A 24,623-nucleotide genomic window follows, 5' to 3' on the forward strand; every position below is an offset into this window, starting at 1 on the left:
ATATTGTCTTCTGGAAAACAGTTCATAGACATTAACATTTGTAAGATCATACACACTTTCCTTCTCACTTTATCATTCCTCTTTGTGTGAGTGTGTATGTGTGTGTAGCTTTCTTAGACCAACAATGCCTCACTTGTTATTTATTGGTAATTCAAGCAGCATCACAGATATTAAATTCAATGTGGTACATGATTAGGACAAAGTTTTGAATAATTTGCAACCTAATTCTTGAAACAGGATAATATGTTTTTTGTCTTACAATTTTAAAACATAATTTTTAAGTATACATTAATGTACATGTGTTATGATGTTTTTCTAAAAATATATCATACGTCTTGAATTTTATATATTGTATTTCTCCTTCACTTATTTAATACGGTGGGCCAATATAGGAATGAGGGTAAAGCTAGAAGTGTCTATTCATTCTGGTCAGATCCCAAAGCTGCGTCTATAAAGTAAACTGGATTTTTCCCCCTAGGGAGAGCAAAAAGGACTCAACTGGATTTGAGCATATTTTATGACACCTGCTTTACCATAGCATCTTAATTAAATAAAATTGCCAGCATCTGCCTGACAAATAATTGAAAAAAAGAGTGAATTCTCTTATTTTGCAAAAGATATAATTTTAGGCGAAGCTATGTATTTTCACAGGTGGTGATTCATACTTTCCTCCTTTCACTAAATGAGAAGATTTTGTTAAATATCTTTAGGGTTATTTTAAATTAGCCACTAAAATTCAGAGAATGTATAAAAGATTCAGTTTGTAAAACACACAATTTTTAGAGAATAGTTTGAATTTTTCTTACCAATTTTCTACATTCATTAAAATCTAAGTGGAAAGACAAAACTATATTCAGCCATGACAGCATGAGCTACTGGCCATTGGCCTACTGAAGTAGATAGAGCCTGTGTGCATGCAAGAGTTTTTGTCTTCGATTCATCACAAATACACATATAGCCCCTCTCTCTCCTCGCTGGTTAGGATATGGGAAGAAAACAATGAGATTAATTTCAAACAAAAGGAATAAAAGCTAATTAGCAACCAATTATTGATAAATTGTTTTTTAAAATAAGCAATTATTGCATATAGGTTCTTTATAAAAATCCTTCCTGATTAGTTAAAATCAACTTATTTGTAAATGAAATTCTCACTCCTGTCAAGCCTCTTTATACTCCAGGATCTGTATTTTCTCTTTCTCATTCTTATTTTAATTTTCTTCAACATCAAGGCATTGTGTTTTCCCAACTCTCTTTCTGAGTAAGATGTTGATTGCTTTAAAAGTAGACGTTTTGATTTTCTGGATTTTACTTTTCAAGTGGGTTTGGAAGTACTAATAACCCTGGAGATGTTAGTTGGCTTTCCAACTTTTAATCTTCAGTATAAACAATTTAAGCTAAGTTTTCCAAAATTAATATTAATTTAAACCATCTGTCCACCATCTGCTAATGTGAGATGCAAAACCAGAGTTTCTTTGTAATCTTTAATCAGACAGTTAGGAAAACACATATACATTCATAAAATGAATTTAAATTTTTTAACAAAGGAAATCTGAAAAGTTATTCTGAAGGCCATGTATTCTTGGAGCAAAATTAACTTTTGCTCCAGTGTGATTTTATGTAAACGAATCTCAAGTGTTGATAGGCAAGTTGCCTAGTTTACAAAGATCACAAGGTAGAAACAATATCCATTGCCATGTTTCCAAAAGAGAAAAGAATGCTGTCAGCAGTTGATATGAAATATTGATTTAAAGAATTTCAGAGTTTGCATTTGTCTAAAATAGAAATGTCAAAATGGGGCTCACTTCTGCTACATATATATATATATATATATATATATATATAGTGTAATATTATATGAACTATTTAATATATATCATGTATCATTATCTTTTAGAGCAATAAATTTGAAATGGGCTGAAAATTTTTAATGTCTTTTTTAACAACAATTTCATTCTTGTCCCTTTTCAGAGCTGAGTCTAAAGATATTAATTCTAGCATTCCTGTATAACCTGTGCATGATCCTTTACTAACTCGGCAGCCTTTTCACTTCTTTCGAAATCACTTCTTTTAGGAAGGTAAAGCTACATAACACAAAGTACATCAGTAAATATAAGAAAAATTAAATTATTCACCCAGTTGTCTTGTACACAAAACGTCTGACATCTGGATCGTTATAAATTGAATTTTGATGTTTTCATTTCAGGTATTTGGTGCTATCCAGAGACACATCCATGGGAATTCAGGACAACGATTTGAGCCATTAGATATAGAAATGCCTAGTCAACAAATATGAGATAAATTTGGATTTTAAAGAGATTTTCCTTAATTATGAGCTTTTAATCTCCATGCTTAGTTTTTCAATAGAATTTTTTAAAACATCAAGCTGAAAATATTAGTTTGAAAGTGAAATATGAATGAACTTTTTAGTTTCTGAGGATGATCACATTTTATACTCTCTCTCTTATTAGGGAGATTTCACTAGCTGCTGACAATGATGTACAGTGGTGCTTCGCTGGGGTGACATCTAGGGAAAACTGTTCCTCTGCACCACCACACAAAACCAATTAGAGAACTATTTTCTGCGACAGGGCACGAATTTACGTGGTTTCTCATGAAAAGATGTACCTTTTAATTTCTTTATTAAGATGACATCCGTGTCCCTTGAGACTTTTGGGGATGACAATCATTTGTTCATCATGCAAGAGCATACAGTAACTGAAATCACATTACGGGACAAGGGTGGAAGGCCCCGTTCCTCATTTCACATTTTCCAAAGGAGCTATTTTGCAAACTGATCATTAGAAGCAAATACGTTAACAGGGTATCTTGACAGGAATTAATACAAACTCGGATAAGGAGCCAAAGGGGAGTAGTGGTACATATTCAACTGTGGTTGTGTACTGTTGAGTTCAAAAGCATAACCATGGTCAAATTATTTAGACATCAGAAATTCAACAAGCTTCTTAGCGTCTAAGATTAAGATATCAAGTGTCAATGGAAATTGGTTCTTTTTTGAACAGTGAATAACATTATCCAACTCTACCACAAGTTTCTGTTTAATCATCTTAATCATCTCAGGCTATTTTTGTATAATGTATTAAAAGGGAAAACTGAGAAGATCAATAATTTGTGTCTACTCATTAGGACATAAAGTTTAAGTTTTTAAGTAAGAGTGATTTCTTTTTTTTTTAAGTGAAGAATATAGTTTTGTTATTATGAAGCCAAAAGATCACTTAGAATAGAAGCACCAGGTATGGCCTTTATTTGTATTATAGTAAGTGTTTCATCAGCTCTAAGGTATTGGGAATATCCTCATCAAATATTTATTGTGAATCAATCAGTGCCGAGCTCTGGTCTAAATGCTGGCAATAGAGGAGATAAAGAATAATGAAGGTAAATAGACAAATGAATTAACAATAAATTCACAATTTATTAAATGCCATGACAGAGTGATACTGAGCGTAATGGGAGCCTGGAGAAGAGGCGTTAAACATGACAGGGGAGAAGAGATGGTCAATGATGCTTTGGGGAGGAAGTGTAATGTGACTATGACCTCAAAAGATGAACCCGTGTCAGTCATCTTTTCAGGATGACTCACAAGCAGAAGAATGGCACTCAGGCAGAAAAAACAGCAAGACAAAACACAGGCACAAAAGGGCATCGTGTGTGAGGAGAAATTTCAAACGATTTGGCGTATTAATAGTGCATTAAGCACAAGGCAAGCGGTAGCAACAGCCGAGGCCAGAGAGGTGGGGGAGCCCAGTCTTGGGGAGCCTTGTGAGGATTCCATTAGATATGCAGTTGCTCCAGATGCATGATGTTTTTTTCCATTTCAATTTTTCTGAAATCGGAGTGTAGGGAGAGACTTGCCACTAGGTTGTGATGAAATGGATACTGCCTGTTCATGCAAGAAGGCAAGCCGTGCTGATAATTTCATCCAGTTGGGTCGTTGTTTTTCTCCCAATTACATTAAAATGGCAGCACTGAAATGAAGTTGCTCTATGTACAAAAGGTTTACTCAACAGAGTAACTGCAGTGAGAAGAAATTACCTACATTCTTTAGGAACAGAACATAAAATTCCAAGGCTGGTTAGAGGAAGGTAAAAGGGTTGAGCAAAGAAAGGTGTTTAAGTAAAGATGACTCAGTTTAAGGAATCCTCAGAGTCAGTGAAAGAACCAGAGGTGCAGTGTCACCAGAGTGAAAGAAGAGGGCGTTCTGAGAAGGAATGAGAGATTTGTATGGTCAAACAAAGTAGAGAGGTCTAGTCAGGTGAGGGCCCATTAATGTCCTCAGCAAGGCAGATGGCTTGTTCCAAGTAGGAGGTATCTAGGAGATAAGCAAGCATGGGAGCAAATGTAGGTAACTTAAAAAATCTGGATGCAAAAAAGAGAAAAAAAAAAAAGAAATGAAAGGTACCTAGAAGGAGAATATAGGAGAAGCTTAAGTATGGCTATTTTAAGCTTTATGTAAGGGCCTAAGAGGGAAAGAAAAATGAAGACATATGTTTGGGAAGAATAAATAATGAAACCGGACCTTTGGAGGCAGGACGTTACGGTCACGAGGACAGGTAATTGTCTTAAACATTCTTTGAAATTAGGGAAAATGTAGGGAGGATAGCTGTGAGACACAAGGATATCCGGAAGATAGGTGAGGGTCTGAGATCATACCTGATGGCTTCATTCTTCTTGGGAAGGAAAGGAAGGCGAGTGAACTATGTTGCTACAGCCCAGTGAGAGATGGGGAGCTAGAACAGCCTGGAAAGGCCTTTCTTGCCCTCCCTCCAGCACGCTCAACTAGAAGTCAGAGGGCAAAGAAGTGCAGATAATCTAATCTGTAGAGATCAGATTTCTGGGACATAGGACATGAAAGGTGAAGAAAAGAAATAGCTAGTCCAGTGATAAGCTGATATAAAAGACTGTGCGAAGATGGCTACAGTAAACTCTTTCTAGCTCTCTACACATGCTCCTTTGCAATGGGACTCTGCCATTCTTCCCAGAGAGTGGTGAAGTTTATTTCCCTACCCTTGAGTTGGGGCTGGGCTACGACTGCTCTGACTAATAAAATGTGGTGGAAGAGAGGTTTTGTAGTAACTCAGCCCAGTTCTCAGGAGGCTCTGCAGCTTTTCCTCTTACCCACCTGAAACGCTAGCTGCCATGTAAGGACAACTTCTTGAGAATGAAACATCGTGTGGACACAGAGGCCCAGCCAGGCACGTGATGAAGCCATCTTGGAACACCCAGTTCCCAGTTAAGCAGCCAGATGACTCAAGCCACAAAAGTGATTCAGGCAAGATTGGTTGCTTTAAGGCATTAAATTTGGGGGAGGTTTGTTACACAGCAGCTATTTAGCTATTTAGCTCACACAGCTGGACGACATGGGCCTTAAAGGAGGATGAGAGAAGAACATTCCAACTTTTCCCCTCAGCCCTATGATATTGGGATGTTTAGTAATCTTGCTGTAGTTTTCTTTTTTCTTTTGTAAGCATTTTATTCAAGTGAGAAGCATAACAAACACTTCAAAATTAAAAATACATTGTAAAAAAATACATTCTAGATCAGTGGTTGCTAGGGGATCAGGTCGGGAGGAAAGCAGAATGAGTATGTGGAACCCAGAGGATTTGGGGGGCAGTTACACTATCCTCTATGATAGTGAATAATATCCAGGGAATGGTGGATCCATGACATACGTTTGTCAAAACTCAAAGAACTGTACCACGCAAAGGGTGGACCCTAATGTAAACCACAGACCTTTAATAATGTATCAACATCAGCTCATCAGCTGTGACAAATTATGGGATATACTATAGTAGGAAATAATAAGGAAAACTATGATCAAGGGAAACAGGATATATGGGTAATCTCTGATCAATTTTCTTTAAACCTAAAACTGCTCTATAAAATAAAGTCTGTTAATACATTCTAGCCTTTTTTCCCCTTGAACCATTCTTTTTATTCTTTAATTTTTTAATGTTTATTTATTTTTGACAGAGAGAGAGAGAGAGCGCGCGCACATAAGTGGGGGAGAGGCAGAGAGAGAGGGAGACCCAGAATTCGAAGCAGGCTCCAGGCTCTGAGCCGCCAGCACAGAGCCCGACGCGGGGCCTGAACCCACGGAGTGCGAGATCATGACCTGAGCTGAAGTCAGATGCTGAACCGACTGAGCCACCCAGGCGCCCAGAACAATTCTTAAAACCAAGCCAAATGAAGCCAAAATGGTAGGTGATGGGAGGACAGCAGGGTTCCCTAGGTACCCTCAAGACTTTTACACTTTGTGTAAAAACTTTGTTTTCAATGTGAAAATTACTGTACTCAAAGAAATAGTTTTCTTTTGTGTTAGCCTACAAATGAAACAATAATATATAAACATTCCATATTTTGCCTAGAGAAAAATACAACTTAAGAACAACTGAGAAAAAAATCAACTGAGAATTTATTATTTTTTTAAGCATTTTTCTTTTCTGTTTTTTGTTTCTTTTAAATTTTAAGTAGGCTCCACACTCAGTGCGGGGCTTGAACTCATGCCCCTGAGATTAGGAGTTGCACACTCTACCAACTGAACCAGCCAGACACCCCAAGAACTTATGACTTATGGAAGGTACTTATAGAAGTGCTGCTTACCCCCAAGGAGAACAGTGAAAATGTCACCATGTTGCTTTTGAAGTGTTTTCATGAAACCTAAAGGATTCTTTTGGAAGTTCAGGGCCTCTCCAAGGTAAGGAAGCCAGCCTTTTATCAATGGAGGCTCACCAGGTCTCCTATGAGAAAAACAAACAAACAAACAAACAAACAAACACAAGAAAAAATTAAGTCCCTATTTTAATACATGTGAGTTATGAATCCACTCTAGAAGTGAATGGATGAATTGCACAGCTAATTCCGTTCTTTTATTCAATGATTCTTATATAATCAAAGACATGGATTTATTGAGCCCCACCAGTATGTGTGGGTTTTGGGGTATACAGTTCAACTCATAGCTTTTGGTGAGCAACTTTTTGAAGAACTTTGTTATCTTGTAAGACTCAAATGGCTGACTGAAATGACAGCTACACTTAGTAACCATTTTATGTATGAGCTCTGTCTGTACTGTTCTGAGTGTTAGATGTCAGGTAGTTCACTTGCCAAAGTAAAGTTCTTTGTTATCAGATGTCACTTTAGGCTAGGATTATATCATTAGAAGAGGGACAATTAATAATCTCGAAAAATCTTTTATGCTGTTGGGAACAGTAAAAACTTCAACATTGTTTCCATGAAGTATATCTTGTTATATCCTTTCATAAAGTTTTTATTCAACTACAAAATGAATAGGAATATTTATTAAATTTTACAAGACAACATATGAAACACATTCAACGAAACATTGAAATATTGTGAATTAAAAAACAAGTTCCTTCTTTTTTGACCTATAATCTTAGCAAAACTAGACTTCAAAATTTCTTCTTCTTCATTTATTTGGTGAACTCAATCTGATTTAAAGTTAAAAAAAAAATCCAAAGCCATTTTATCCTAGAAGGGATTAAAACAAATATTCAAGAGAACTCTGATAATTCTCTATCCCATCTGTGAAGATGACTTATACTACCGGCAGTACAACCCATTTTGATTAATCACAAGATATTACTAGCTCAGACCTAATCAAAGTTCAAGATTATGATCATATTCAACATGGACTTTTATGTAGCTAGATTAACCCTATCAAAAGCTTTTATTTTCCCACATCCCAACATGGTAGAATTAAACTTAAAACATAAACATCAGATCTTTCAGGGGAAAAAAGGAAATAAACTAACACAAAATAAACCCAAAGTATGGTAGAAATAAAGGAAAAAGGTATCAAAACTCTTCTTTCTGTTTTTAGAATAAAATTGATTTTTATAATAATTTATAAAATGTATGCTGTTATTTAGATACATATACTTAGAAAGACAATAAACATTGCATAAAAGTGTATATCTTATGCTTCCTCCCTTTCTCTGTTACTTTCTTAAATGCTAACTTTCCCAATGGAGACTTGTTTTTTTGAGAAATTTAAAAGTGTACCAAAAAACTATTTTAACAGTTAATTCTATATCCATAGATCAACCAAGAGGAGACAACATATATGATTGTAAGGTAGGATCTCCAAATTAGAAACTGCCATAGCATACCGGCTATAAATCAATGGCTTTCAAAATTCATAAGTGATCTTAGTTCACAAGATTTCCTTTAAAAATATTAACTCTCTTCCTTGGTCTATTTTTACTCTGGTTTGTTTAATGTTGCTTGAATGTTGCATTGTGACAAAGATTTTGAAAGGCTTTTTGTCATATCGTAATTTAATGCAACTAATTTCATCCTCTATGCTCTGTCATTTGGTCAAAAGCTGTATTCTTCACGGGATTTCCGCGGGGGGAAAGGATTGAACTCAGAAATCCAGGGGAATATTAAGTTAATGTTCAGAGTTAGGGAAACACATTAGGAAGCCATTTTACTGTTACAAAGATGAGAGGATCATCATTTCTTACAGCTATGTTCATTTTGGCAGCAATAAGCTCAAAAGTATGAAATACCATGTCACAACTACGCATATTTTCTGCAAAAAATATAGTGCTGGTTCATCTTATGACCCATCAAAGACAGACCACAAAAATCTGTCTTCATCAGTACATTTGTAAAAATTATTTAGAGAGGAAAGACATCACCATAATGATCCAGAAAGGCCTGCTGACATATGGCACAGTGTAAATACTGCTATTTGTCTCTCTCATGCTCTGTGACTTTGAAAATGAAATACCCACTGCCCACTGCTGAATGAGAGAATAGATGCCTAATGTTTCTTGGGAATGATCAGGTCCCAAAGCTTAAAAAGAACAGGTTCTGAAGCAACAGTGGGTAATTTAAAAAATAAAAAAAATAAATTAAAAAAAATGCAAAAAACAAAAAACAAAAAGAAAAACTGTGGTCCATACCCCCTCTTAATCCCTCTCTGATGGTATATACTTCCTCAAATATCCTCTTTACTATTTAAGACACTACAAGGACACATCTTGTAAATTTTACAAATTAGAGCTTATAAAAGGTTCTCAATGATTAAACCCAAGTTCTTGATTTTTTTTTTAAGAGAGTTCTTGTGCATGCATGTGCACAAGTGGGGGAGGCAGGGTGGGTGCAGAGGGAGAGGGAGGGAGAAAATTCCAAGCAGGCTCCATACTGTCAGTGCAGAGCCTGACATGGGGCTTGGTCTCACGAACCATGAGATCATGACCTGAACTGAACTCAAGAGTCAGTCACATTGAGGAGGGCCCTTGTTGGGATGAGCACTGGGTATTGTATGTAAGCAATAGAACATGGGAATCTACCCCCAAAACCAAGAGCATACTGTACACACTGTATGTTAGCCAATTTGACAATAAATTATATTAAAAAAAAACTTAGCAAAAAAAAAAAAGTCAGTCACTTAAGTGACTGAGCCACCCAGGCACCCTTAATACTGGGATTTTAACTCTAATACACTAGCTATGTAGACACCCAGTTGTTTTTTAACTTAAGAATGATAGGGGCGCCTGGGTGGCTCAGTTGGTTGAGCGTCCGACTTCGGCTCAGGTCATGATCTCGTGGCCTGTGAGTTCGAGTCCCGAGTCGGACTCTGTGCTGACAGCTCAGAGCCTGGAACCTATTTGGATTCTGTGTCTCCCTCTCTCTCTGCCGCTCCCCTGCTCATGCTCTGTCTCTCTCTCTGTCAAAAATTAATAAACATTAAAAGATAAAAAAAGAAATTTTAACTTGAGAATGATAATATTAACCTTAAATGTTTACCATTCATATATGAAAGTAGTTGTGCTATACAGAACAGGATTAGTTTTCTGGGCTATTCACATACATTGTAACATACATGGTTTTTCTCTTTTATTCTCTGTATGAACTGTTTTCTTCATCAACTCTCCCTGCTATCTATATAAGGAGCTTGGAAGGCATCACTCCCATCTTCACCACAAGAAAAAAGCTAAACAAACTGAATATCAATAACTCTTCTTAGATTCATTACAGAATTGATGCCACCGGGCAAACCAGTGCCCTGAAAGCTATAGAGACAGGTGAATACAGAAAATCATAGCTTACTGGGAACAGACGCTGCTGCTGGAGTCTTTAAGAGAGACACTGAAAAGGGTAATTGAACAATTGCTGGAGATTGAGCAAGGACTAACTTATGATATAAAATCTAAGGGGCCAGACTTACGAGGGCTCCACAGGGCTCACACAAGGAGAAATAGGTAATCTGAATTAGTATGCATCTATCAAATAAATTGAATCAATATATATCTTTTGAAGTTTATTTATTTTGAGAGAGAGAGAAACAGCACAAGTAGGGTAGGGGCAGAGAGAGAGGGAGGGGGAAAGATCCCAAGCAGGCTCCACACTGCCAGCATGGAGCCCCATGCGGGGCTTGAACCCACAAAGCCATGAGATCATGACCTGAGCTGAAACCAAGAGTCAGGTGCTTAACCGATGAGCCACCTAGGTGCCCCTGAATCAATAATTTATAATCTTCCAAAGCAGAAGGCGCCAGGTCTAGAGCTCACTGGTGAATTTTATCAGACATTTGAGGAAATGTTACCAATTCTCTCTAATCTCTTCTAGAAAAGAGAAGCAGAGAAAACACTTCCTAACTCATCCTATAAGGACAGCATTACTCTAATACAAAACCAGACAAAAACATGACAAAAAGGAAAATTATGGATCAACAAAAATAACATAGGTTTAAAAATCCTCAACAAAACAATAGTAAATTGAACTCAACAGAGTATAGAAAGGATTATTATACATTAGGAGCAAGTGAAATGTATTCTAGGTATTTAAGGCTGCTTCAATATTCAAAAATCAATTAAATGTAATTAATGTAATCCATTAATTCAAAGGGATAAAGAAAAGAAATCATCTGATCATATCAATAGATACAGAAATATCATTTTAAAAATGTAACACCTGGGGCGCCTGGGTGGCGCAGTCGGTTAAGCGTCCGACTTCAGCCAGGTCACGATCTCGCGGTCCGTGAGTTCGAGCTCTGCGTCAGGCTCTGGGCTGATGGCTCAGAGCCTGGAGCCTGTTTCCGATTCTGTGTCTCCCTCTCTCTCTGCCCTTCCCCCGTTCATGCTCTGGCTCTCTCTGTCCCAAAAATAAATAAACGTTAAAAAAAAATTTAAAAATGTAACACCTATTCATGAAAAAATTCTCAGAAAACCAGGATGAGAGGAAAATTCAACTTGATAAAGAACATCTACAAAAAACCTTACAACTAACATCATACTTAATGGTGAGAAACTAAATACTTCCCTGCTAAGATCTAAAACAAGGCAAAGATACCCCTTTCACAACTCCTGTTTGACATTATACTGAAATGCAATAACACAAGAACAGAAAATACAAGGTAGAAGAATTAAAACTGTTTTTATTGCAGATGACATGATTGTCTATACAGAAAATCTCCAAGAATCAACAAAAAAAACCCCTCCTGGAACTAATAAGCAATTATGGCCAGGTAGCAGAATACAACATTAATACACAAAAATAAATTGCTTTCCTATTTACCAGCAGTGAATAAGTGGACTTTGAAAGAAAAGACCATTTACATTGGTACCCATAAAAATGAAATACTTTGGTATAAATCTAAAAAAATATGTACAAAATCTACATAAGAAAAACTACAAAACTTGGAGGAAATAAATCAAATAAAAGTTAAATAAATGGAGAGATATCCCATGCACATCAATAGGGAGACTCAATACTCTCAAGATGTTCGTTCTTCTCAGCTTTATCTACAGATTCAATGCAATCCTGACCAGAACGCCAGAAAATTATTTTGTGGATATTGACAAAACAGATTCTAAAGCTTATATGGGAAGGGAAAAGACCCAGAAGAGCCAATATAATATTGAAGGACAAGAACAAAGTGGAAGGAGTGATACTACTCCACTTCAATACTTATTATAAAGCAATAGTAATCAAGACAGTGTGTTATTGGTAAACAAATAGACAAACAGGTCAGTGGAACAGAAGAGAAAGCCCAAAATTAGACCAACACAAATATAGTCAACCAATCTTTGACAAGGGAGCACAGTAATTCAATGGAGAATGGATAGGATAGCCTTTTCAACAAATGGGGGTAGAATAATGGCATCCTCTCACAAAACTAGAAATCTAGACACAATTCTTATACCTTTCACAAAAATTAACTCAAGATAGATCAGAGACCTAATTGTAAAATGCAAGACTACAGAAGTCCTAGCAGATAACACAAGAAAAATCTAGATGACTTTGGGGCTGGCAATGACTTTTTAGATACAACATCAAAAGTATGATCCATGAAAAAAAACCAAACAAACAGCTTCATTAGAATTAAAAACTTTTGCTCTGCAAAATACACTGTGAAGAGAATGAAAACCCATGTTTCAAACTGGAAGAGAAATTTTTGCAAAACACATACCTGATAAGGGAGTAACAACCAACATATACAAAGAACTCTTAAAACTCAACAATAAGAAAAAAAACAATTAAAAATGGGCAAAAGATCTGAACAGACATCTTATTGAGGAAGACATACAGATGGCAAATAAACATAAAAAGATGCCCCACATCACATATTATCAGAGAATTTCAAATTACAACAACAGTGAGCTACTAGTATACACCTATTAGAAGGGCCAAACTCTAAAACACTGATTGCCCCAAATGCTGACAAAAATGCGGAACAACAGAAACTCTCATTGTTGGTGGGAATACAAAATGGTACAGCTACTTTGGAAGCCAGTTTGGCAGTTTCTTATAAAACTAAACATACTCTAACCATATGACCCAGCAACTGTGATCCTTGGTATTTACCCAAATGAGTTGAAAACTTGTGTCCACACAAAAACCTGCACACAAGTGTTTATAGCAACTTTAGTCACAATTGCCAAAACCTGGGAACAATCAAGATATCCTTCAATTGGTGAACAGATAAACAAACTGTGGTAAATCTGGTTGGTCGAATATTATTCAGTGATAAAAAGCAATGAGCTATCATGCCACAAAAAGACATGGAAGAACCTTAATCACATATTGCCGAGTGAACTAAGCCAATCCGAAAAGGCTACATACTGTATAATGACAAGTCTATGACACTCTGGAAAAGACAAAACTATACCTATTAAAAGATCAGTAGTTGCCAAAGGTTTGGGGGAGAGAGGGATGAACAGGTGTAGCACATAGGATTTTTACTAGAGCGAAACTGTTCTGTGTGTTACTGTAACCATACACATATGTTATTATACATTTGTCAAAACCCACATAATGTACAACACAAAAATGATCCCTGATGCAAACCAGCACTTTAGTTAATTTTAATGTATTAATATTGGGTCAATTGTAACAAATACACTATACTAATGCAAGATGTTAATATTTGCGGAAATTATGGGGATAGGAAGGTGGGGGGGTTACATGGGAACTCTGCAGTTTCCTCTCAATTCTTCTGTAAACCTCAAATTGCCCTATAAAATAGAGCATATGTATCTCTATAGATATAGATCTCTCTCTCTCTATAATAAACTTTAAGCAAGAAATTGTTATGTAAGTTCACATTTTTTTAATTAATATATTTTAAAAATATAGACAATTCTAAAGTATTAGTATTGGGCAGTGTGTAAACTGATACAAAATGCAGTATTTTTTAAGAGTAAAGAGCTCTAAACTGATGGTTCCCAGAGGAAAGGGGGTGGGAGGATGGGTTAAATAGGTGATGGGAATTAAAGAGTGCATTTCTTGTGATGAGCATTGGGTGATGTGCAGAAGTGTTGAATCACTATATTTTACACCTGAAACTGTATGTTAACTAACTGGAATTGAAATAAAAACGTTAAAAAAGAGTAAAGCGTTCTAGAATCCAAAAAGTGAGAAAATTGCTGTGCCTTATCCCTGGCCATGATAAGCCAGTTTCTTGCCATGTCCTCATAAGAGGCCATTGTTAGGGAATCCCAAGCACCTATTTAAGATGTTGGCTGGGCGGAGGATTTTGTACCTTCTAGCTCGGGAAGCTGGTTTTCAATGACCTGTGGGGACTTTGACTAAAGTTAGTTTCTTCCTTGGCATTGTAGGGTTTTTGTTTACTTTGTCTATTAATTATTTTCACTTTTAAGAAAAAGTGAAAAATTTAATCATAAAAGAAATTCTTTTTAAATCTTTTTCTAATTTTTTATTCTTGTTTTTTTGCATTTTTAAAATTTAGTTTGTTAATGTTTTTGTTTACCTTTATTTTTGTCTGGCACTATGTTGATTCCATCATAAAGATCAGTTTTTCAGGTATGCTTTGAAAGTGATTTTCTTTTGAAGTAATTTGGGTCAAGTTTCTCCCTAGCTTTTCCCGGTTTTAAGCTGACATTGGGACATGGTGCCTCCAAGTAAGTGTAACACACCGCCGGGTCTCTCAGTCATCTCTGCTGAGGGAAAGACCCAGGTTGGCAACTACCACGGGCAAGGATATCTTTGCCGAGGTGAAGTTAACCTGACACATCCTGATTGGAAAAGAGATGGTCATGAAGATCATTAACAGGAGTCAATCCTGTTAAGTATCCTATAAAGTCAAAATATTGAGGGCCTTGGATCACACCAACATTATGAAATTATTTGAAATGATGGAGACAGGAACAGTCTACCTTGTCATGGAGACGCTAGTGAGGAAGGCTGTTCAATTACCTAGTGGATCATGGCAGTATGAAAGAGAAAGGGCCCCAGGAAAATTCTGCCAGAGAGTGTCTGCTGTCCAGTATTGCCTCCAAAAGGGTACTGTCCATTGACCTAAAGGCAGAAAACCAACTATTGGAAACTGACATAAACATCAAGTTTGCAGACTTTTGCTTCAGCAATGAGTTCCCCTTTGGCAATAAGTTGGATGCCTTGTGTGGCAGCTTCCTTATAATGCCTTGGAACTCTTTCCAGGGCCAAAAGTGAGATGGCTCCATGGTGGATGTGTGGAGCCTAAGAGTCATCGTATGTATTCTGGTCATCATATGCCTGCATTTTGATGGAGAACTTTTTAAGGATCAGAGAAAGCAGTAGTGAATTCACCATATTCACTTGTACTTGTCCATAGAATGGACAGGTGAAAACCTGTCAAGACACTTCTCATCCTCCATGTCTGCGAGAGGCACATTAGGGCAAATCATGAAAATTCCATGCATGAATGTGGCTCATGAAGATGAGGAACTGAAGCCTCATATGGAGTCACTTCCTGAGTACAAAGACCCTGGCGGACTGAGTTGATGATGTCCACTGGCTTCACAGTGCAAAGAGGGGCAGGTAGAAGCAATGACGTGATGCGAAGGCTGTGAAGATTATCTTGCCTTGAGTCTTTATCGACACACAGAGACACCATAGGCCACTATAAGACACTCACAGAATCCATCAGTATTGACTTTTTGGAGAAATTTGTTCTCTCTCTCTCTCTCTCTCTCTCTATATATATATATATTCAATTATTATAAATATTGCAATTTTATATTGCAATATTATATATATTTGCAATATATGTAAATATTATATATATGCAATTATATATATGCAATTATTATATACGTATTATACTTACTATTAAATACTTAATATTATATCAAGTATATATTATATATATAATATATGTTAGGTATATATTATATATATAATATATACTTATATAATATAGGTATATATTAAGTGTATATTATATATAGTATGTATTATAATTATATGCTATATATTATATGCACTTAATATACTTAATATTATACTTAACTGCTTTATTAACTTACAGATATATACATATACATATATATAGTATATATTGTATATACATACATATATGTATGTATACATACATATATATACAATATATACTATATATATATACAATATATACTATATATATACAATATATACTATATATACTATATACTATACTATATATATATATACAATATATATATATACTATATATATATATACAATATATATATATACTATAAATACATATATACAATATATACTATATATATATGTACACACACGTATATGTATATATCTGTAAGTTAATAAAGCAGTTAAGTAACCATAGGCACAACAGTATTTTCCTCAAAAAAATGTGGTAAGGGATATAATACAAAGAGAAAGGGCGGGGATACTTTAAGATGTTAATGGTCATTATGCTTGGTGGTGAGATTATGGGAGTTTGGAAGCTGGTGTCTTCTAATTTGCATGATACAAACATACTTCTTTGAAGAGTATTTGGCATTTACTTGTAAAATGTCCCTCAATTTGGGGTGTCTGATGTTTTCTCATGATTAGATTGAGGTTGTAACATTTTGGGAAAGAATCTCACAGAAGCAATGTGCCTTTCTCAGTGTATTGTTTTTGAAGTTTAAAAACAAATGCTATTTTACTGTTAAAATTAAAGCCATGTATAGAAGGCAATGTCTTGTAACATGTAGGTGATGGCAAAAAAGACACTCTACAAATGAATCAAGGATTGATTCTAAAAATGAGCTCCACATTCCTAATTGGGTGAGCAGAGAAAAAGGCTGAGATTCCCCACAAGGACAAGGAGCACCCTTCCCACTCCCACTCCAAAAGAGAAGAGTAGACACCAGGGTCGGACTCTGTTAACTGTACAAAATACGGACACACAGTGCCACCTGAGATACCTCATCACTTCCAGGTGATGTACTAATGAGGCGGACAGAGTTGGTTTCTGTGATACCCATGAGAGGGCAGGGTGTTCTTTATAAATAGAGTTGCAGCTAGTGGACTATGACAACTGGGGCTCCTGAGCGTCTTTTCAAGGCTGCACTCAGACAAAGAAACTGTGGCGCAGAGCTCACTGCCTCTGTTCCCTCACAAAACCCCAGCGCATCTCACGCTTACAGTTAGGGAGTCGGTTACTTTTTTCCTCCTTGTGTATGATGATTCATAGATTCTTTAGGACTCTTGATTCACATGTTGAACAAAAATGATCTGCTTAGTATTTGTTTACTGCAAGAATCGCAACTATCGTAATCTCTTTTCAGGATGAACATTAATCCAACTCTGTCTAGAAAAATTATGCAATTCATTACCATAAGTAATCTCTATTGTACCCTGTGATTAACCTTCACTTTCTCCCCAGTTTTATAATCTTGCAAATCCACTGGTGCTGTGTGATTGGCATCTGGTGTTCATAAACCTGCCTCACAAAGAATCAATGAAAAATCTCTGCATAAAAATGTCATTTTTCAGTCTATCAATGATTCAACCCTCTGTTCCTTGGTAACTTTTGTACCACTCTAGAAAGTTCTGTTAACTTTGCAGCTCACAAACAAAGCCTTTACTCTTGAAATGTTTTGTCTCTATCAGGATGGCAATTGGCAGTAGCAAAGGTATCACTGTTCAAGCACTTTTGATCAAAGTATTAAAAGTAACACAATGTAAAAGCCAGCAATGCTGAATGGTCACAAATTTCCCCATTATTGGCATGGAATCATAGCAAAACCAAAATGAACATGACTATATCTTCACACCCATAGAGAGTAACTTTTGAAGCCATATTCCAGTTGAACCTTTAGCTGTCAGTTCATCTCTGTGATTGTGTCATCCGAATAAAGCTTTTGTCTGTGGAATGTGTCCTGTAAACTCAATTCCATTAGCAGATTTATACTAATGCCTTGATCAAGTGAGTGATTTGTAAGTGCTTCTTTGGATAAGAAGCCAAACCACATCCATGTAGGATTTTACTCAGAGAAGTCTATGATTGAGCTTTTTTTTTTTTAAACTGGGACGGATGCCCAGTTTGGCACCAGTAAAATGATGTCAAGGCATATTAAAAAAAAAAAACCCCAAAGCAAAAAACAACAAAACAAAAGCCAAAAACCAAAACCAAACCAAAACAAAAAACAAGTCTCAAGCATGCCCCACAATAACTACAACACTGGAAGACGTTTATGAACTTGACCCTAGTTCAAGCCCTCATCCATTCTCATGTACACTGTTGCAATAGCCTCCTGATGGCTATTGATAGCTCAGGTTCCAGGCTCTACCAACTACCATCAGTTTGCTGACTTTGGCCAATTTATTTAACCTATCTGTGCCTTGGATTTCTCACCTGTAAAACGGATATACTGTTGAAATTTCTTCACGTGACAAATAAGAACTGAAGGCAATGACTGGCATATAGCAAGCCCTCAGAATGTTAGCTGCTGTCATTACTGTATTATTGTTATTGATCTCCAGATCACTAGCAGGGATCATCTAAAATAAAATCTAATTGTGGCTCTTTCCCGATTTCTCTTTCCAAAAAGTTTTCAAGAATACTAACTTTTAAGATATTTTTTTTTCATTTGCTTTCATACTTTCTTTACTTGCCTAATTTAGGTATTAGTTTAGGGCTACCATATTTGGTTTGCTGGTCAGAGGATGGGGCACCAGAATCATCTACCCACTTGGGGAGAAATGACAACTTTTCAGGCTTTTCATTCTCTGAGCAAATCCACTTACAGGGACAAAAGAGGCAAAGAAGAGCACTGTATCTTAGGAGAAAGCCAGTCAAGAATGTTTAAACAGCTTAGACAATTCTGAAAGAGGGAAATCGATTCATAATTGAAAATTATTTCAATTCCTTAATTAAAATAGAAAACCATGCAACTGATTTTGTAATTTCTGAGATGATCAGTTGCTAATTTATTTTACAGATAGGATTTGATTGGACTTCATGGAAGAGATATCAATTCCATTAACTCATCATTTCTTACATTTGATTAAATTGTTTGATTTTGAAATGTTTAATAAAAAATCAGAACCCACAGTTTTGTGAAACTGAATTATACTAGAGGGCTAACTCAGAAAGCCTTGGTAATAACAATATAAAGATCAATGCCCACAATATATGAATGCATAGTCAAGGGTGCCTGAGTGGCTCAGTAGGTTAAGCATCTGACTTTAGCTCAGGTCACAATCTCACAGTTCATGAGTTTGAGCCCCGCACTGGGCTCTCTGTTGTCAGCGCACAGTCCTCTTCAGATCCTCTGTCTCCTCTCTCTGCCCCTCCCTGTCTCGTGCATGCTCTCTCTCTCTCAAAAATACATAAACATTAAAAAAATAAAAATAAATGCACAGTCAAGTTATCAGGTGACATTTCAACAACCAAAACCAATGAAGAAATAGTTTCAAATGTTGAAGGTCAACACTAAAATGATCAAGCACAGCTTATCAGAACCATAGGAAAAGCAATACAAGGGTACTTGTTTGCTTAGGTGGAGGCTCATAAAAAAGCCTAAGGACCATATGCCACATCTGCTTCATAATGCAAGAAGTCATAGCCATACTTTATATTGAGTAAACTATTAGCATAGCAAACGCTAATACTATCTCTATATTTGTAACACAGTGCATGGCACCTAGAAAGGCAATGTTTTGACTTTGTCGTGAATTAAAGGACTTTTCAACAGGAAAAAAATACTCTTCAAAGACTGGTTCCTAACTTTGGCTTATGATTTATTTTAGGTCACTGTATAAAAAGAATGTATGACTACCTCAAGAAATCCATCATCACTAATATTACAACATGGAACGTGGAAGACCCGGCATCATATTTGTATACAGAAATCATAAGGTTTGCAAATTCTAAAATTAAAGATAGCCTCTTCTTTATTTTAAACATAATGCTTGCAGCATCCTTTGCTCATGCTATCCTCTCTTATGTGCACCCTTTCACTGTTTTGTGAAATAAATTTTCAGTATTTATAGCAAAATCATTATTGAGATAATGCTCAATTGCTTTGTTTTTGTGTTTGCCTTGTTTTCTGTGTACCCATCACTAATTTTTATCAATCTCTTTCAGTACTCTCTAAAATCTTTCTCAATACGGTCAGACATATGGTCCTGTAATTTTCATATAGTGCCTCTCCTATTTTCCATCAATTTTTCTTTTGCTCCATTTAATGACTTTCTGGACTTAATCCCTTTCACAGATTATTTTATTTCTAATCTTAGATTTCTAATTTCACAGACTTCTTTTGTGCTGATTACACATTATACAAATTAAATTCTGTTCTTGTTTTATGAATGCAATTTCTTCTCTTATATCTCTAAGACTGATAAATATAATTTGGGGGGGCGGGAATTTTCTTCTGTCCCTGAATTGTCTATTTCCTTGAAGTCCCTCTTTTTATTTATTTAATGCTTTCTCTCTTTCATGATGGAAGCTTTCTTCAGTATCTCATGATCCTTAGCTTTTTTTAAGGTTTAAAAACAAGGCTGTGTGTGTGTTGGTAGGGCTGATGGACTTCACCATATTGTGATTAGAAGGGGACCTAGTCATTTTAATGAACTACCTATCTTTGCTAGTTAAATGGATGAAGCCATCACCTATCATGAATTTTAATTTTGCTTTCAGGGACTCTGGGAATAAAACATAATATACAAATATAAATAAATACACTTCATATAAAGAGTTAACATTAATTAATTTTGAATTTGTCTTAACTATAGTTTTTTGGAGATTACTGCTGAAGTCATTTGTAGTCATGTTTGTAGATAAAAAATTTAGAGTCCATTTCTATTTACAGTGGTGAGAACAGATAGAATATTTCACAATACTAAAGGCTGGCATTAGAAGTCAGAAAAGAGGGGAAAATAATGGGTTCTAGAGTTATGCAAGTTTGTCAGTTAAAACTACAGGTTAGAGTAAGGGATTTTATTATTTCACCATTCCCAAAATTAGTCCAACACTCCTGTAAGTGATATTATCTTGTTTTAGGGCTGGAGGGATTAGGGAAGACTGGCATAAAAAATTGAAGTGCAGATACATTCTTTTTTCTCATTGGGGAAGGGTGTGTGTGTGTGTGTGTGTGTGTGTGCATGTGTGTGTGCACGTGCATGCTCATGCATGTACATGTAACTATGTTTTGAATTGTGACTTAAACAAAGTGATGCCAAAGTCAGTAAAACATTAATTCTTTCCACAGACCACCCTCCAAATGGCAAATTTTTAAATTCCCAATAGAGTAAAAAAGCAAAGATTCATATCTTTCTCCTAGTTCCTCAGATACTTCTTCATCCCTTCTTAGAAATACGTGAGTTTTGACAAGACTCATGCACCTATAGAAGGTGTTTCTTCTCTCCTCTATAAATAGGGTATGACCTATAAAAACAGAAGCCACTATATGATCTGTAAATGACCATTCTACCATCTTGAGAGCTTACAGATAATTCCTCATAACAGTGTTTATTGACTGTTAATGAGCATTTAAAATTCATTCTACTCCTTTCCTAGAATTAAAAATTCTATCCTCGCAATCCCTATCAAAATAACACCAGAATTCTTCACAGAGCTAGAAAAAACAACCCTAAAATTTGTGTGGAACCAGAAAAGACCCCGAAGAGCCAAAGCACTCTTGAAAAAGGGCATCAAAGCTGGAGGCATCACAATCCCGGACTTCAAAATAAATTACAAAGCTGTAATCACCAAGACAGTATGGTACTGGCACAAAAACAGGCACTCAGATCAATGGAACAGAATAGAGAATCCATAAATGGACCTACAAACATATGGCCAACTAATCTTTGACAAAGCAGGAAAGAATATCCAATGGAATAAAGACAGTCTCTTCAGCAAGTGGTGCTGGGAAAACTGGACAGCGACATGCAGAAGAATCAACCTGGACCACTTACACCATACACAAAAATAAACTCTAAATGGATAAAAGACCTAAATGTAAGAGAGGAAGCCATCAAAATCCCAGACAAGAAAGCAGGCAAAAACCTCTTTGACCTCAGCCGCAGCAACTTCTTACTCAACACGTCTCCAGAGGCAAGGGAAATAAGAGCAAAAATGAACTACTGGGACCTCATCAAAAAAAAAAAAAATAGCTTCTGCACAGCGAAGGAAACAATCAGCAAAACTAAAAGGCAATTGACAGAATGGGAGAAGATATTGCAAATGACATATCAGATAAAGGGTTAGTATCCAAAATTTATAAACAACTTATCATACTCAACACCCGAAAAGCAAATAATCCAGTGTAGAAATGGGCAAAAGACATGAATAGACACTTCTCCAAAGACATCCAGATGGCCAACTGACACATGAAAAAATGCTCAACATCACTCATCATCAGGGAAATACAAATCAAAACCAAAATGAGATACCACCTCAAACCTGTCAGAATGGCTCACATTAACAACTCAGGCAACAACAGATGTTGGCGAGGATGTGGAGAAAGAGGATCTCTTTTGCACTGCTGGTGGGAATGCAAACTGGTGCAGCACTCTAGAAAACAATATGGAGATTTCTCAAAAAATTAAAAATAGAACTACCCTACAACCCAGCAACTGCACTACTAGGTATTTATCCAAGGGATACAGGTGTGCTGTTTCGAAGGGACACATGAACCCCAATGTTTATAGCAGTGCTATCAACAATAGCCAAAGTATGGAAAGAGCGCAAATGTCCACTGATGGATGAATGGATAAAGAAGATGTGGTATATATTATACAGTGGAGTATTACTCGGTAATCAAATCTTGCCAAGTCAATCAAATCTTGCCATTTGCAACTATGTGGATGGAACTAGAAGGTATTGTGCTAAGTGAACTTATTCAGAGAAAGGCAAATATCATATGACTTCACTCATGTAAGGAATTTAAGGTACAAAACATATGAACATAAGGGAAGGGAAGCAAAAATAATATAAAAACAGGGAAGGGGACAAAATATAAAAGACCCTTAAATATAGAGAACAACAGAGGGGAGGGGTTATGGAAGGGGGTTGTGGAAGGGGGGGATGGGCTAGATGGGTAAGGGGCATTAAGGAATCTAGTCCTGAAGTCATTGTTGCACTATATGCTAACTTGGATGTAAATTAAAAAATAAATGAATTAACTAAAAAATAAGTAATACCAAAATGGTAATCAACAACAACAAAATTCTATCTTCTTATTTCCAATGAATTTTATGTAAAGTGTGTGTGTGTATCTATCTCTCTGTATCTAACATCTATCTATCTATCTATCTACCTACCTATCTCTATGTGTGTGTATCTATCAATATATAAAAATTAGGGTATTTTATATAAGCATATTATATATATATTATGTATATATTATATATGTATGATGTATAATTAGATTAATATTATATATAATATATAATATATAATATATAATAATATATAATATATATAATATGCTTACGGCAGGGCAAGACCATTAAAAACTAGGGACAAATATATTAAGAAGTCTTATAATTCTATAATAAGGAGACAATCCAATTAAAAAACAGGCAAAATATATGAATAAATACTTCAACAAAGAAGATACACAAATGGCCAATAAGCACATGAAAGATGCTCAACATTAATCTTTAGGGAAATGCAAATTACAAACTAAAATGAGATACTACTATTCAGTTGCTAAAATGGCAAAAATCAAAAAGAATGACTGTGCCAGTGTTGGCAAAGATGAGAAGAAATTGGAACTGTCATATACTGCTGGTAAGAATATGAAACAATACATTCACTTTGGAACAAAGGCAAGAAATTTCTTATAATGTAAAACATACACTAATAGTACAACCCAGCAATTCCAATTCTAGGTGTCTCTTTACCCAAGAGAAATAAAAACATACGGCCACACAAAGACTTGTATGTGAATGTTCATAGGTGCATTAATCATAGCCAAAAATTAGAAACAATTCAAAAGTCCATCAACTACTAAGTAGATAAAAAGTGGTATATCAGCAATAAGAAAGGAACAAACCACTGATGTATGCAACAACACTGATAAACCTTAAGAGCATTATGCTAAGACAAAGAAGCCAGGCACATAACTTTAATTATATGAAGTTTCTAGAAAAGATAAAAAAAATAGTGGTGGAAGGTAGATCGGTTCTCCCTTGGGATTGAGGGTATGAGCAGCAATTAAATGCAAACAGTCATAAGGAAACTTTTTGGATGTCGGAAGTGTTCTAAACTGTATTGGGATGATGCTCGCACAACTGTATCAATTTCTGAAAACTCATCAAGCTGTACACTTAAAGTGAATGAATTTCATGGTATATAAAGAATATCGCAATGAGCCAGCTGGAAAAAAAATGTGGTTCATTGTATGATTGTTTTTGTACTTCAGTTATCAGGCAAGTCTTTAAATAAAATGTATCATGCCAAAAATTATGTTTAAATTTCTGTCATTAATCAAAGAAAAAGCAAGGAACACTTAACAGAACTTACATAGTAGGTTTCAAGTTAGATCTCAGCAATTTTTGTACCATTTCTAAATATGAAGACATACATTTTTATTTTTATATTTTCTAAACAAAAGTCACTAAAAATTTTTTTATGTTTATTTATTGAGAGCAGAGAGAGACAGAGCACAAGTGGGGGAGGGGTAGAGAGCGAATGAGACACAGAATCGAAAGCAGGCTCCAGGCTCTGAGCTGTGCACAGAGCCCAGCGCGGGGCTCCAACTCACAGACACTTAACTGACTGAGCCACCCAGGCACCCTGAAAAATCTCTTCTTTAATGATTTTGCTGAGCCATCTATATGGCTTCTGCAGAATTCCATAAGTAGAACAGGGTACTGAAATTGGAAGAGTTTTGGGAGACTCATCATGTGTC

General features: G+C 35.8%; 1 protein-coding gene across 3 annotated transcripts in view; it reads right to left on the reverse strand.

Moving 5' to 3' along the window:
* The window catches only part of CYP7B1 (cytochrome P450 family 7 subfamily B member 1), a 173,751-nt gene that overhangs the window by 23,684 nt on the left and 125,444 nt on the right, over positions 1-24,623 (reverse strand). For 2 of the 3 annotated variants that reach the window (XM_023248780.2, XR_002739682.2), the window contains exon 2: positions 6,619-6,755. In XM_023248780.2, the coding sequence (XP_023104548.2) occupies positions 6,619-6,755 (137 nt within the window). Of the gene's footprint in view, positions 1-2,132; positions 2,277-6,618; positions 6,756-24,623 lie in introns of those variants that run through there. The other variant, XM_019822725.2, reaches the window with a different exon arrangement.

The sequence above is a fragment of the Felis catus genome, chromosome F2 (assembly GCF_018350175.1).
Source record: "Felis catus isolate Fca126 chromosome F2, F.catus_Fca126_mat1.0, whole genome shotgun sequence".
NCBI lineage: Eukaryota > Metazoa > Chordata > Mammalia > Carnivora > Felidae > Felis > Felis catus.